We start from the raw sequence: 16,786 nt of genomic DNA, 5'->3' as shown, positions 1-16,786 counted from the left end.
TTCCTCCTTCACTTGTTGGAATGGAGTTTGATGGGTTTTTTAGGTCAGTAAATCAATGGCTGAAAGCTTGCTGAACACAGAAGCACCTGTAAAGAATTCTGAATACTCCCTTTGTGAATTAGACCCCAAACCTCCCACAGCCTGCTATGTTTTATTCATTTGTATCTAGTCTGCCTTTGAGACACTAAAATATCCTGGAAAATGATAGATGTATTGCGCAAACTTGGGGCACGACGAGCTGATAAAATACCCGTAATCTGTGCGAGCAGCCAAGATATTAAGAAACACTTCCTTCCTTTGCTAGCAGGAAGATGCCTAGTGCTTCGCTGAGAGAGTGACCGAATATCCAGGCTGGATGTCCTCGGCGGATGGGGAACTGGGACTGGGGGCGGCTTTTTGCCGGGGGAGGGGAGGCTGCGGAGGCGCCGACCCAGCTCCCGGCAGGCTCGGGGCAGCGCCGGGGACGCCTGGAGCTGACCCTCTCAAGTGGCTGTGTCAAAAGTGGTTTGGGTTTTTTTCCTGACAAAAATGCGAAAAGCCTGGAAAGTTTTGAAGAGCGAATCTCTCTTTCTTCCTCGCTTCCCTTGGGACTAAAATTTCACAAGAAGCTTCTCTGTGACTACTGTGACAGAGCGAGCAGATGGGAATCGCATCTTAAAATCGGAGGTCTTGCAGAGATTTCCTAGGAACAATTAGGGTTTACCCCTTTCCCCCCCTCCTCTTGCTTCTCTCCCTTCTCTCCCTCCCCCCGGGCCGTGGTCACCTTTCGGGTCCCCGGGCGCATCTGGCCCCTCCCCAGGGGGCTGGGGCTGGGGTCGGGGCCGGGGCAGGCGCAGGGGCTGGGGCTGGGGTCGGGGCTGGGGCAGGACGCCGGCACCGCTCCCGCCCCGAAGAGCGAGCGGGGCCCCGGGAGCGTCCCCCCGTTCCCCCGGCGGCTGCGGGGCCGGGGTCCCTCGGGCAGGGCCGGGGAGCGGAGCCCGCTGCAGCCCCGCCGCCAGCCCCTTTCCCCGGCGGGGCGGGCAGCGAGGAGCCCGGCTCGGCCGGGGCTGCCCGGGTTAATCGCGGCGCTCAGGAACTGACCGCGCACTCGCACCCGCCATTCAGCGCCATTCAATTGGCTTAATTGAGGGGAAAAACCCTGGCGGCGGTTCCTCCCGCGGGGCCCGGGCCTGGCCGCCCCTCGCCGGCCCCTTTGTTCTCCCGTCCCGCAGCCCCGGTCGGGCCGAGCTCCCCTCGGGGGGCACCGCGGCCGGGGGGGGCCCGGTCCTTAGGCAGCCCCGGGGGGCACCGGGACGCGCAGCCCCTTTGTCCGAGGCGGCCGGCGAAGGCCGGAGGAAGAGGGCTTCTAATCCTGATTCTCCTCTGTCCCGGCCTTGTGATGCTCGGCCTGGGCTCCTTAAGACACTTCTTGAAATGTCAAGGTTGAGGCAGCGCTGTCCTGTCTGTTGCTCCATGGCTTGGCAGAGACACGCTTCTTTCAGTGCCGCCAGGGGTACCTTGCCCGCTCCCAGTGCCACAGCTTCACCCCTTTTAACACCTGTGGTGAGAAGTTCAGGCATCTGCCTTCTCTAAGTGTCTTCTCCTTCCTTCAAAGAGAAAGACTATGTCTGTTTCTGTCCCAAGTACCACTCAGAGGGCTCCGTCTCACTTCTGTCCCCTTTGAGGATATGGGCACCACAAAGTCCTCTACAAGCTCCGACCAAACAACAAATGCGGCTGCACCCCTGCCTGGTCTAGTTAATCACAAGTTCCCTCTCCAGGCAGCAGGAGGTTAAAACACCCCCTTGACTCCGATTACAGAAGGAAAGGGGTGTATGTTCCTGAGCCACTACTGAGAGATAATGCACACACCAAACGTGTCTCGTTTCATCATTCTTTCAGAATCAGGATTAGTTTTCTTTCTTTTGGTGTAATCTAACATGTCAAACGCAAGATACTAAGAACAAAATTTCCCCCAAAGGAAATTTCTCTTTCTCATCTTCATGTGCCATATCCTTAGCAACCTACTAACTACTAAGCACATGCTTTGCCGAATCCCAGGCCAATGGGGGCTCTGGTGATCTGAGGGTGAAGCAATGCTCCCAAGTTCTCCTCCTCTAGCAGAGTTTGTTACAGGCACATCCTGCTTTACGCTCCTGTTGTTGGGTTTAGGGAGGTGTTATGCATTAATCTGCAAAGGGTATTTCGGTTACCAATATCAAAACAAAATGTTTTCCTCTTAATCTGTAGGGATGTAGTGATGCTGTCCATCGACATCACCATCCTGTGACTGGGTGGCTCAAATGGGGCTGAAGGTGTAAGTGCTGCCACTGCTGTGCCAGCGGAGGGTGGGAGGGCAATGGCCTGGGTGTGGGGTCTGGGGAAAGGCAGAGGGCCTTGGAAACGTTCTGGGGTCAGAAAAAGAGACTTGGCACTGCTTCAGAATTTATCAAAAAATAGAAGTGAAATGCTCGTTAATTTAAGGTTCCTCTATTCGACTGGAATTCTACCAATTGTGTTTCTGAAATCCCAGCAGGAGCCTGAGCTACTGCGATGGAATGGAAATGTTACATATGGATAGTTCAGCAATTCCTTTGGGAGATACACAGGACACCACAAAAGAACAGGGAAGACAGTGCCTGAAAAACACAGGGTTGCGTGAGGAGCATGTACAGTGTTAGTTTTACACCCTGATGCTTTTTGCAGAAACTCCTCAGCTCTTAAAATCTCCACTTACACCCTTGGCCCGTTCTGTGTGTCTGTGACTGCAACACCCGTGGACATTGCAGATTCTGTGAGAGATGCAGATAATACTAGACTGAATAAAATAGCCTTTTGAGGATGGTGCCAGGCACCACAACCAAATACAAGAGGGGAATTGGCACCAACTAGGACTGTTTATGTCATATTGGGTGATGCCTGGGAGTAGCCAAACCACTTGCTCAGGACAATGAACAGCACACACCCTCATACACTTCCAAAGTCTGTTCTGTAACTTCCGTCATAGACAAGGACATTTTGCCACTCTCAAACAGTACATGTTTACTGTCATTTTAATATTATTTTTACTTAGTAGATAATGAGGTAAAATGATGAGAAATTCCAAGAGTAAGTTGTTCCTTGTCCTATCAGGGTTTGATGAAAAGCTGACACCCTCATTCCATTCTGGGCGGGTTTAGAATCAGTTTTATATCCTTAGATTCTGAATGTATCTCATTCTCTATGGGGCATGTTAAAATACAACTTCTTGCAGCCCTAGGCTTTGTTTTGTTGCTTATTAACAGGAACCAGACCTCAGTCCTGCAGACAGATATTTTGATGCATTTCCTCCTATGTCTCTGTCTTGTTATTTCTTGGAGGGTTTGAAAGCCTCTAAGATGACGCACAAAGGTTTTTCCATTACTAATATTGAAAATTCATTGGGTACATTTTAAAAAGAAGCATGATTTGGTTTTACATTTCCATAACAGAATTTTCTATGAGCATTACTATGTTATTCCTCCCAGTGCCCTTTATATCAGGAATTGTAGCTATGAAGGAGACTGGAGCACATGGGATGACTCCAGATGGGCAGCTAAGTCTCAGATCTTAAACCCAGAAAGATTCCATCCAGCTCCATTACTACTCCATTGTTACTATCTCCCTTTAAGTATCTTACACCTTTTAAATTCAGGTACTTGCAGTTTTCCATGCCGCAGGAAAACAAGCAGAAATGCGTCTTATGGCCAGAATCTGGCACAAGATCCTGAGGTCTGGAAAGGATTTATACAAATGTATGCACATGCACGCACACACGCACACAGACACACACATTTCTACATACAGCACCATTTTTTTAGCTGCTTTTTAATTTGTAGGAGTACAGAAACACACAGAGAAGTTCGAGGCTTTGGACACTTTGGGTGTATCTGTTAAACAAACGTGCTTTTGGGCTTAGAGCTGAATTTTTGCAGGCCTTGCTCTATATTGTGCCACATCTTCTTAGGAGGTTTTGAAAGGCTGAGGTTTGTAAAGCAGCTACTCTAGCCACTGCAAACCTGCTTAGGGAACCTGCATCTTTACTTAGGAACCCGTGCATTTTATGTGTATTTTCTAAACCTGTTTGTAACACATGCCTTTCGGAATGTGTGTGTTTTCACTAGGGCTGAGATCCACTGATGGACAGCATGAATTCAAGTAACACTATAAAGACAGGTCCATGAGATGTTGTAATCAAACAGCAATAGTGGACAATTGAAAACAAACCTGTTCATGTGTTTAAGAAACTTAGCAACAATTCATATTTTAAACTATTTTTTTTGTCATTTTTTGCATGCCATGTAGAATTTTCAGTTATATCCCTAATTTTTTTATTGGATTTAAGCTCAGTTCTCAATGTTATTTTAAGAGGTTTTCTATGGTTTACTGTATGCACAAATAAATTAAAAACTACTTTTGGTCTACAAGATTATTTTGCTTGGCATTCAACATTTAATACTACTTGATAATTTTTACAGTGTTCCTTGCTCACAGACCTTCTTCTTACGCTTGATTTCTGCAAGTGTATCAACCAGTGTCATTCCTTGATTTCAAAAGGATATGACAGAATTGATCATTCAAACTAGTATTTGCAAACACTTTTTAAAAATGGAAATATAAATATATAAATAATTTTAAAAATTTTCATTTGGCATGCCAGTGAATATGTTGTATTAACAGCTTTATTTCTTTAGCTAGTCAGATTATAGTCATAATTTGCTGTCTGGTAGCCACAAACTTTATTTCTTTTATAGTGTTTCACTTAATGGTCTCCCTTGTACTCTACAGGGTTTCGTTTGATGGAGGAAATAATTATGATTTTAACTAGTCTGTTCCACTGAGATTTAAGTGGAGTGTATTGTGCAGCTCTCTTTGTGTGTTACAGTGCAATTTATAGTGATACCAAGTACAGTAAAACCCTTTACAGAGTTGAGGACAGCTACTGTCCTCCCACAGAAAGTGGAGGAAAAGTTCTGTGGAGGTGGACGGGAGGGAAAAGGAAACAGACCTGACATTTTAAAAGCCACAGAGGGGCAGGCCAGGGTCCTTGCAGACTGGTTATTGTAAGGGAATGGCTGGAAGGTGCAGAAGTATGATCCAGCTGTGCCCAGGTGGGCAAGAGGCCAATGGCCCCTGGGCTGTGCTTGCCCCAGTGCTGGCGCTGCTGGGGCACCTCCACTCCTGGGGGCAGCTCTGGGCCACTCCTGGCAGGAGAGACACTGAAGGGGCTGGAGCATGGCCAGGGCAGGGAACGGAGCTGGGAAGGGGCTGGAGCCCCAGGAGCGGCTGAGGGAACTGGGAAAGGGGCTCAGCCTGGAGCAAAGGAGGCTCAGGGGGGACCTTGTGGCTCTGCACAAGTCCCTGACAGGAGGGGGCAGCCGGGGGGGTCGGGCTCTGCTCCCAGGGAACAGGGACAAGTTGAGGGGAAATGGCCTCAAGTTGTACCATGGGAGGGTCAGGTTGAATATTAGGAAACATCTCTTCCCCAAAAGCAGTGGTGGAGCCCCTGCCCTTGGAGGGATTTCAAAGTCACGTGGATGTGGCACTTGGGGACGTGGGTTAGTGGTGGCCTTAGCAGCGCTGGGTTAATGGTAGGACACAATGACCTTAGAGGGTTTTCCCAAACTAAACTGCTCTACAAATCCATGAAAAGGAGCAAAGGCAGGTAGGGCTTGTACCAGTACATGCTGTGGTGTGTTGTTTAATTGCTGCACCCAGGGAAATTGCAAAAAAATGTTGGTTGTGGAGCAGAAGATTTACAAGCCTTTTCCTCTTGTTGCCTCAAGCTTTAAGTTGCAATGAAAACGATGGTGACCACTTGGACAGAGACCAGCAATACCCCAGCAATCAAAAAACAAAGCGCATGAGGACGTCCTTCAAACACCACCAGCTGCGGACAATGAAGTCATACTTTGCTATTAACCACAATCCTGATGCCAAGGACTTGAAACAGCTAGCTCAGAAAACTGGCCTCACCAAAAGAGTTCTTCAGGTAAGAGCAGTCTTTTGCCTCGGAAAGTAATCAAAAGATCAATTTTATAATTGAAAAGCCATGGGTTTTGCTGGTTTTCAAGCTATTCTTAATCATTCGTACCTTCTCTGAGACTAAGTTAATTCCCAGAAAGTATGAGAAGAGTTATTTCCTTTCAATTTCTCTAAAGTAGATCACTTGGGTTCTAATTTTTTGTGAGAGTTGTGAACGTTTGGGGCCCTGCTTGTTTTCCTGGAGTTCTTTAATTCTGCTGCATGTTTTAGCTTCCAGGCTGCTGTAAAAAAAAAAGTGACTTATTTTAGTTAGTGTGCTCACTGTAAATAGAGAGCTTTTAGTTTAGAAATTCAGAAAACACATCAATGTTTACCTTTGTAAGAAATTAATCTACAGTTTGAATTCATTTTATCAGGACAAGGAGGAGGGATTTTCTTTCATAACAAGCGGACATAAGTGAAATTTTTCAAAAATTCATTTTTATTCATAGTTTAGTAACTTAGAATGAAACAAAACTGCACTTTAAAAGTACTGTTTCTTGCTTTGTGGGAACACACTCCATTTGAGCTATTGTGGGGAGGAAAGGGAACAGTATTAGTTGATTCAGCTGCATTTTAATTTATAGTTCTGACTCAAGAAGTCAGTTTTAATGAGCACTTACCCAAATGCCTATATGTAGAGATAAATTTGGGCATGTAGGAGCCACAGCATTCCAGGATCTATTGCTGAAAGTTTTAAATGGATCTTAATTGTAGAAAAAGGATTTGTGACCTTCCTAGAGACAGGTAGGGCTGCGAGCCCAGTCCTGGGAAGCATCGTGGACAGCTCACAAGTCACAGGCAAGTGAAGGGCGGGAGACAAAAACTATTGAGGAAAACTGAATTCACTGGAGGGATCCTGGAGCTTACAGAGTTAACACCAACCAGAAGAAGGAACAAAGGTTTGTAGGCTTCCCAGTAAAATGACAAACCATACGTAATGATTTCTTGTGGCTATGTTCTCATAGCTGGATTTGGTTTGTTTTTCTGAGGCTGATTTGCTGTGGAGGAACAGATTCCTCTGACAGAGAGTGCACATCCTAGCACCTGGTGTGGTGTCTCACAGCAACTGTCCTTAAACCACACACATGGCTGAAATACTTTACTGCATTGGTCTATCCTTAGTTTGACCCTTCTCCTCTATTGTCAGAATTTAGACACTTTGGTAATACCAGGTCTGTCCATTCACACCTGAATTACCTGAGAAATTGAACATCAATGTCTAGGAAGTGTCTTTATCTTGATCATCCTTCTTTTCTCTCTTGTCATTCCACACCAACTTTGACTTCCATCTCTCTCTTTTATTTTCACTGAACGGGTCTTTCCTTGCATCTTTTTTCCAAGTTACTGTCTCTGTTTCTTCCTATTCAGAATGTATTTCCTTGTCTCCAAAACTGGACTCTAACCTATTACTCTTCTGTTCCTCTTTCAGTTTCTTCATTGCTTCTTCATTACATCTTAGACATGTCGCAATTTGCAGTTTTAAGGTGCTTTGTGGCTCTTCTTTTGTTTGTAGCAGAACTTTACAATTCCACCAAAGTTTTCTTATCATTTTGGTACTTGGTGTTTCACTTCTTTTACTTTCAGAGTTAAATACTCCTTTATGTCCAGGCTCCTTTAGCTACAGTGGTGGAAGGTAAAAGCTGGTGGTGAGGATTGTACCCTGAGGATGATGCTGTTGGAGGCAATTCCAGAAAACAGCCTGGAGTGATTTTTTGTCTGGTATCACTTGAGTTTTCCTGCCTGTTATGAGCACTCTGTAGTCACGGATGTTTTGTTTGAAAATTAATTTGGGCCATGAGAACGCAAACTTGTATTTTGTATGGTTTAGAACCCTTGTGCCTAGTTGGCTTATCTCTACCTGTGAGTGGCCATTTTTCAAACAACGAGGTTCACCCATATGAGTTTCAGGGTTGCTCTTTGCTGGGAAAGCTCGTCATGATGTTGGTTACTGAGACAGTGTCACTTGTTATTTCTTTGGAGCCAGAAAGGCTGGCATTCCATCTGTGTCACTGAACACAAAGTGATTCACTGGCACTATTGATCTAAACAAGCATCATTAGCACTGGTCTGTCCCACACCCCGGAGGTGTTGGGACTCGCAGGTGTACGGGCACACTTGCCAGGAGCCAGAACTCTGCCACACTCCCTATCAGGTGTTTGTGAGCTGTTGGATCTTCTGTGTGTTCAGATCTCCATTCAGCTAGTGAAGGATCCTGGCTCTGTGGATACCCTTCATAGAATGTATTTTAAGGGAAAATTCAGGGCAGCAGATAGGGAGAAAGATTCTCTTGTGAAACTAGTGAACTTCCTAGACACACAGAGCAGAGCTCCTGATGATTTAGGGAACAGCTGTAGTGCCCTTGCTGTAGAGACAGCCCCACATGACATGTAATGAGGGGACTTTGTAGATGAGCAGAGAATTTGAGGATTTTCCAAATGATCTGTGATACTGGAGTTGGAAGTCCTGACTGATGTCTTTGCTTTATATACAATTTGTCACCAGCTGCACACGTCCAGTGGTGGGATGGCCTGGAAATGTAACATTCTGCTTCTCAGAATGCATTTCCTTCAATGCTTTCATAATACACACTGTTCTCCTGAAGTAGCCACATTAGAATCATAGCAAACTTATTTATATTTTTAACACCTATTTTTATTTTGTTTCCTTCCAATTTAAGTTTACACTTGCAATTTAATTCATGTATCTCTTGTACTACAGCTGGGGAACACAAGCCCTTTATTGTAAGCTATCATTTGTAATTAAAGGCCCCGGCTAATTGTGAGCTAACTAACCTAACTGGCATAAACACTGCTCTTTGGGGAACTGATCTTTCTTTCTGTGAGTTTAGAAAAGGAAGGTGGAAGTAGATAGCCCTGAGGAGGTATGGTGTGTTAGCTATAGGTACGTACCTCTTCTCTCCCCAGGGGGCTGGATTAAGATTATCCACAGCCAAAGCACTTTAGGAACACAAAGCATCATTTTTCAGTGTGTGTCTTGTACACCACTTATTTTTTGTTGAGTCAGTCCCCAGTGAAATCGCTACCAGAACCCTGCAAAGATCGCTGCATGCGTTTGGACTTTGCTGGTCCAGATTCCAGTAGTCAACAAGCCTAAAATGTTCCCATCCCATGTGGAGATCTGTGCTGCCCTTTGGTGAAGGTTTGCTTTAGGTGGCAGGCTCTTCCCGAGCTCCCATTCTTTAAACATCTCTTTGACTGTACAGTTGCTAGTTACAGCAGAGTAATCACAATGTGTGTGCAATGAGTGAACATAGTCTGCTTTGTGGTGCTACATCCTCTATATTTTATTTCTCCACTCACTAGTTAGTGAAATTCAGAGAACCTCAACGTCTCTAGGTAGCTGTGTGAATGAGCGAAATTTGGTTTAAAAATTTGTTTTAGCAGAAGCTGTTCACACAGCTAATATGTAACAGATGCAGCAATGGAGGTGTTACAAACCAGAAAATAAAGTTGTCTAAGGTGATGATCCCATTAACTTCGGTATCCAAATCCCTCACAACACTTGGTGTGTTTATTTTCAACACTCCCTTATAATATGGAGATGTTATTTTTTTCCTATTTGACTTGGTGGAGACAAAGAATTTGCTGCACAGATCACTGAAGAAGGACTGCAATATTTTCACCCCAGTAAATATTATTCCGCCTAACTGCCGAGTGCCTAGCTCCTCGCATCCAGCCTGGCTCACCGGAGTGTGGGAGCAGCAGTGGTGGGTCTTGCAGCTGCTTTTTATTTTTCACTGGGAGTTTTGATCTGTATTTCCTCCTTTGATTTGAAATAGCTCAGCCTTGTACTGATACAGTTGGACAGAAACCCACTAAATACTTCCCGATGATTTTGTTTATTCCTCAGTCCTGAAGGAATTGTGTAATTGATGTGAGATAAGTCCTTCTGGAAGGATTCTTTCAGTTCTGTATGTCTGGGTGGTTATTTCTGCCATGCCCTTCCAGGTGCAGGGCCTGAGCTGCCCATGGGGCAGCTGGCTGTGCTGGCCTGTGGTGGGGCAGCCCCGGCTCCAGCCCTGCCCACTGCTGTCCCCACTGGGATAATGGCCAGGCCCACGGGCAGGGGCAGCCCCACAGCTCAGGGGACAGCGCTGCTCCTCTCTCACCACTCTCTTACACGAAGGCTTTGCTGGGATGTCAGATCTTAAGCACATGCCAGAACGTCACTACAGCAATAAAAATGTTATCCCTTTCTATGATAAGAAAAGGTGTTTTCAGAGTTCAAATTAACAAATAATTAGATGTATTTTCAGTAATAATACAAATATTTATTATTATACAATTTTAAAGCACCTTATAACTATTAACTGATTAACCTTGACAATATTCAAGTGGGGAAGGAAGTGAAAGCAGTCATATAATCTCTATTTTTGGGTAATACTTGCAGGATTATGTGATATTTTCAATGTCTAACATGGATTACCACTAATAGAGACAATGAACCATGTTATATGTGCAGCTCCTGAAAGCAGTGTAGGTGCTCACTGGTAAGGGCAGCTGAGCTCAGGTTTTCATATTAATGGAAGATAAAGGGAAATACATAAAAACCAAGAATCTTGCTCACTTTACATGCTACATGTTTCCAAAAAATACCATAGAGCCTCTTGCCCTGGTAAGGTTAAGGAGCAGCTGGACACTTAGGAACAGTGTAATGTTTGTCATATTTGAATATAAAAATATGGGTATTTTAATGAACACAAATGTGAAATTATGCAGCAGTAGGTGTATCTACAACTGGCCAAGTGGTTTGTCTGTTCTGTTTTAATTATGCTGTGGCTACGTGAACACACATAGCGACAGCAGCCAGCTCCAAACTCCATTTCACAGCTGTTATCCTTTATACAATTGCCAGAAGGTATTTTAAAGAAATCAACCACGAAATTATTTTGTGGAACAAATAGAAATGATCTCTTACTGAAAGGTAAAAAATCCTGTAAAAGTTCCAGTTGCTGTTTTTGCCATTCCTGAGCAGTTGGCTCGAGCCTTTGTGACTTAAATGACCAGAACAAAGTGATTGGCTTCACTCACAGCCCCTGCACTCGAGGGGCTCTGAGCAGTCCCACAAGAGGACACCGCTTGGGAACGTGTCAGGCAAAAGGATCACTTCGGGGTTTGCCCCTTTTTGACCACATTGCTGGTCTGTAGCAGGTTTACTGCTATACTGGATTCTTATAAAATCATGAGAATATTTTTACCTGTGCTGGTTTAGGAGAACTTCTCTTTTTGTACATGAAACTGATAAACAGCCTTTAAATGAAGCGTTTTAACAAAGCAAGTGACAGCATAAACTGGCTTAAAATACTGAGCTTTCAGAAAAAAGGACGTGTAGGGATGTGATTTATGTGTGGCCCTTGAATTTGTGCCTGAGGATTATTTCCTTGTGGCATTCCCTGGAGAGAGTGTGAGAGACAGGGTGTGCACATTAAAGACCTTTGGCTGGGGGAGAAAGCTTTCCAGGGAAGGAAGAGTGCTCAATAGGAGGAACTTGCAGCTGGAGCATCCCTAGATGAGAAGAAAGGTGGAGAGAGGTGAAGCAGCCGAGGCAGGTCCATCAGCTGTGACTGCAGTGGGAGCACCCCCAGCTCTGCCCACGTTCCTGCGGCGCTGCCTCCCTCCCTCCCGGCACTCGGCTCAGAGCCCATCCCGCGGCAGGGCCAGGCAGCTTTGGAGCCAGGAGCACGGGCTGCTGAGTCCTCAGGAGTCCCACACACTCAGTTTCCCTGTCCTTCACTCAGATAATCAAAGAATGCAAGAAGTAGAAACCTTGGAAAAAATTCTACGTGGATGCTTTTCCTACTGAAATCACAGTTTTCATGCAATGTGGGTCTTTAATACCTTTCCAGCCCCTTTTCCCAACATTATTCCAGTACTGAAAACATTTGATAAAGGAAACAGGCATAGGTGAAGGAAGCTGAAGCATTTGAGAAAGAATAAGAGAAGAGCAAGAAAGAGGGACAGTCCTTTCAGAAGAGGGGAGCACTGCAGGCACTGGGATGTGAGGGAGCTCCTGGGTGAGCAGGAGCCCGTGGGAAGGCAGGGTGCCCTGGGCTGTGCCAGCAGCACTTTGGTGGGAGATGGACATGAGATACAAGGGGGGGAAACTCCTGATTTTGTGTTCATCAGGTGAGTGGTGTTTGTCTCACTCAGACAAATGCTGCAGGGATCGAGGGCTGTCGAGGATTCTGCACGCTGCCAAATTTCTCAGCGTCCTTTCACATGCCCTGTGCAGACAGAGTGCCATCCTCTGTCCTTAGTCCGCTCCTGGCCCAGGCAGACTGTTTCCAGGGATTGAAGGAGAGGGAAGAAGGAATATTTTGCAGACAGAAGCCGCTTCTCATGGCTAGGACTACTTTTCTAATATGTTACCAGTAAAAACATCTTTCCCAATTCCAGCACTGATGAATTTGTGAATATGCTTTTGCTTTTTTAAACACTGCAGGTCTTTAAATGCTACCCTGTTATATTAAATTATTTCAGGTTTGGTTTCAAAATGCTCGAGCCAAATTCAGACGGAACCTCTTACGTCAAGAAAACACAGGGGTGGATAAGACTTCAGACTCAACACTCCAAGCAGGGACCCCCTCAGGTCCTGCCTCAGAAATATCCAATGCCTCCATGAGTCCATCCAGCACTCCCACTACTTTAACGGACTTGACTAATCCTACTATGCCAACTGTGACATCGGTCTTGACATCAGTGCCCGGAAGTCTTGAGGTTCATGAATCTCGAAGTCCTTCACAGACAACTCTTACAAATCTTTTCTGATGACTCTTTCTTAATAATTTCTTTAAAAAAGAAATTATTCTTAGCTGAAATTCCAAGTGTATTTTAATAGAGGCTTTGAGCAACTGACTAACCACAGTTAGGATCTCTCCTAAAAAACCGAAGGAAAAGTAGTGTTCTGGTATTACGGAGTATGGACTGAAGAATAACTTGGAAGATCTATTGCAACACAACATTTGTGTAACTGTACAGTTTTGTGGACTGAGCAAGGGAAACAGCAATTAATTTAAGTTGGCTAAAGCTTCTGTATTTTCAAAGACTGCCATGTGCCTTATATACTGTTTTATCTACATTCTTTGGATTCCATGTCCACTTCTCTCTTTTTCTCTCTGTATATTTATGACCAGGGCAAAAATGTTAAAGAATTTGTTACTTTGAATAGTCCTAAGCCTTTCATTGGTTGCTTTGTTGTTTTAGAATTTTAAGGTCGAAGTCTGTTTGAATACCAGAATTTGTAAAATCTAACCAGTAATAAAACCACTTATGGAAACTACTTGGTAATGGCTGCAATTACGTTTAACATTAGTGTCACAATCAAGGTAGGCTGACTGGATTTAAAAGGGTTAGAAAACTGCACTTCAAACACAGTGTCTGCCTAGGAAAAACCCTAAATGTGATGTACACATTCCTCTGGTTCCTAAAGCATATATGGGTGAGAAATCCAGCTTGTACAACAGACTAGGTATCTTCATTGTAGAGAAATAATGTTAGTTGCAGGTAGAAGTTATCAGATAATGTTAAAACTCAAACAGAAGAACTATACTTAATTTCACCACGTGAAGGAAACCTGACTTTGACCAGCATGTATGAATCTTGCTTTTGTGCAAGATTGTGGCTTGTCCCATGTCCTGGAGGAGGCCAGCAGGGGTCCCACAGCTGTGTGGCCACAGCTGGTCCATCACAGAGGTGGACACTGGGAAAGGTTTGCCCTAGGAAAAAGGCAGAAGTATTTCAGGTTATTTTACAACACTGGTGGGCAAAGTTGAGGCAAAATTATGTTTTATAAAGTCACAGCCTTGCATTTTTTCTAATGCTTTGAAGGAATAAAAAGCCAAGGAACAATATATTATTGACACTAAAAGTGGTTATTCCTTTGATCATTATGGACCTTTCAACACAATTGAATTCCTTCTCCCCAAAAATCTCTGCAGAATATAACTCATATTTTGCGTTTTTTTCCTACTGTTTTTAAAGTTGCTTTTCTGTAATAAAAGAAATACCTCAGCAAAGTTTAAATATGTATAAGAACGAGTCTACACTATGCTGTTTGCCCAGTAGGTTTAGAGGTTTGGAGTGGTACATAAGATGCAGATGGTTGCTCCTTTTCAAACCTGTTCCAATCAGTTCTTTCAGTCAGATGTTGGGTTATACTGGCCAGCTCTCTAAAACTAATCCCTCATTCCCATTGGATCAGAATTACCAAAAGATTATTCCAAATAAACAGCAAAGTAGATGCCAAGATTTGTGTTCTTTGCCCTTCTCAGGGCATTGAAGATGGTTTTGTAGGCTGGACTCTTTCCTAACAATGTTTTGGTTTTTAAAATGCTACATTTATTCAGTTTTCTGAGCTGCAAATTGGCTATTCTTGTGCAAGCCAAATTCCTATCGAGATCAGGGAGAGATTTCAGAGCATGAGGACTATGGGATAGAAAAGCTGACATAATTAGGTCATTTATTAACCTTTTTTACACTTCATCTTAAAAAACCCCACGGGTGAGCTATGAGTAAAGCGAGACAGTCCTCAAAGATGGGAACTAGCTGAGATCCGTGAGAGGGATTGAGGTCTGGTCACCAAACCTAGGGGTGGCAGAGTCCGTTGAGTTTATGCACAGTGATGAGACATTAAAAAAGATAATTTATGTTGAATTTATAAATGTTACAGGTTTATCCAGGACATTTTTCCTCATAATCCAAATGTCTAATAAGGATGTTGTGCTGGTTGGTGGACTGTAATAGATACATACCTGCCTTTCAAAGCTGTTCTGACGCGGAGATTCTGCTGTTTGTAATGTTTTGTTCATTGTCAATCACCTTGGAGATTTTTTTTTTTTTTTACATGCTTAGCTGGATCTTTTCTTGATTTAAAAGGCAATTTTGGTCCACCATTAAATGGTTACAGCCCATAATTAAAACCCAGTGTATTAACCTGTAAACAGTTTAAACATTCTGAATCCTGAAATCTGAAGTGTTACGGCAAATGTAGCGGAGAACAATTCCAATGGTTCTTTAAAACTGTACTGCTATTATTTGTGATCTTGTATCTTAACTACCTGAATCCACGTGGATGGAAATACCTTTCAAATCAATTCTCAATATTGCCTTTTCAAACACCTGACCTTCATGAAGGGGAATACTCTCATGTTAATCTTATCTGAAACCTATACGAGACAATTAGAGAAATTGTCTGGTTTAATCAAATCAGGGATTTTGCATATAAATAAGAGACAATATTCTATGTAGGGTCTTTATGTAGGTGCATTAGGATTCACTCTGGCTCCGATGACCTATGTTGTCCCCATGATTGTTTCAATCCTGTGGTATTGTTTGGTTGTTTAGAGCTTGTTGGTTTTGAATGCTGTACATTTTTTTACTACTGCAATCCTAATGTTTCTTCACATTCTTGTACAGTTCCACATTTGATGTATTAGTCTGAAATTCTGTTAAAAACATGAACAAAAATGGAAATGATATTTCTTTGGAAGTGTATTTTTACTGTATATCTAATTTGAACTAGTTGAACATACTTCTTTACATTTTGCATGGTAGGTGTGTAGTTCATTTTTTAAATATGAAAGAGACTTAATAGTAACTTAGAACAAGAATATAATGAAACTATACAAATATGGAAATACATACAATGATTTGCTACTTTTTGACTCAAGAAGCTTTTTGAAATACATTTTACCTAGTTTATTTAAGATAATGCAGATATTTTGTCTTTGAGTTCATACGTAATACAGAATATAAGAGGGGATTACATACTAGAAAAACTTTCAAGTCAACTTGGTACTCACCAGCACAGTGGATTATTCTTGTCAAACAGAGAAAGGACATTTGATTTTAAGAGTGCTGAATATATTTTGATTTACAGCAGAGAGGGATGGGATTGCTGCAAGTGATATGCAATCACAGCTTAAAATTTATTGACTCTATTAATGGCTACATTTCATAAAACTTATTTTTTATTCAAATTATCTAATTTTGGGAAGAGAAGACCAAGGATCATTATACTAATGAAGAAGCTGAATGTGTGCCCTGGAAGCAAAAGTCAATTTATCAAATATACTATGGATGCAGAGGGTGCCTCCAAGATATTTTGGTTTTCAAACTATCTCTTCCTCCTGGCTGTTTAAAAACCCCACATAACGAGGTCACTTTCCTATAACTGTTTTCTATTTTTTGTCTGTTGGAAGGAAGCTTAGGCACCTGTAAGAACAATCTTCATCTAAAAGAAAAGGAGAAAAAGACACAAATCAAAATAAGAATCAGGCTTTGTCCTTAGGTGTGATGATGGCAAAGATGTCCAGGTGACTGAAAGAAGTCAGTGGAATGGCCTGTGCCTTTCTGAGTCCCTCTCACCTGTTTTTGCACAGGCTGCAGGTGAAACCCTGCTGCACACAGAGGGAGCACACACACCAAACCCCTACCAGCATCAGACCTGTCCATGTCGAGGAGACAGAGCCCAGCCCAAAAATTGCTCCCACTGAAGCAGCAAATACTGACAGGCCTATAGGTAGAAATTTATATTACTGCCATTTCTGCTGCAATTGTACTCTCCCCCCAACCTTTCATACTTGTTGAACAAGTGCTCCATACCCCCATTCCGCCTGGGAAAACTCGAGCTGAGCTGGACCAGGGCTGTGAGTGGCATTTATCCATTTGACAATTCATTTTCTCAAGGACTAGGTAAAAAGATACACTGGGCATTTAATGGATTTCTGCTCAGATTAGTATGA

General features: G+C 43.4%; 1 protein-coding gene across 3 annotated transcripts in view; it reads left to right on the top strand.

The window, feature by feature from the left end:
• The window catches only part of LHX2 (LIM homeobox 2), a 33,978-nt gene extending 18,280 nt beyond the window's left edge, over positions 1 to 15,698 (top strand). For all 3 annotated transcript variants that reach the window (XM_032131070.1, XM_032131069.1, XM_032131068.1), the window contains exons 4-5: positions 5,784 to 5,989; positions 12,525 to 15,698. In XM_032131070.1, coding sequence (XP_031986961.1) covers positions 5,784 to 5,989; positions 12,525 to 12,812 — 494 coding nt within the window. In that variant the 3' untranslated portion in view covers positions 12,813 to 15,698. The remainder of the gene's footprint in view (positions 1 to 5,783; positions 5,990 to 12,524) is intronic.
• Positions 15,699 to 16,786: the final 1,088 nt, after the last annotated feature.

This window comes from Corvus moneduloides, chromosome 21, assembly GCF_009650955.1.
Source record: "Corvus moneduloides isolate bCorMon1 chromosome 21, bCorMon1.pri, whole genome shotgun sequence".
NCBI lineage: Eukaryota > Metazoa > Chordata > Aves > Passeriformes > Corvidae > Corvus > Corvus moneduloides.
Note: the sequence above shows the minus strand (reverse complement) of the source record. Positions and strands in the feature narration are given on the sequence as shown.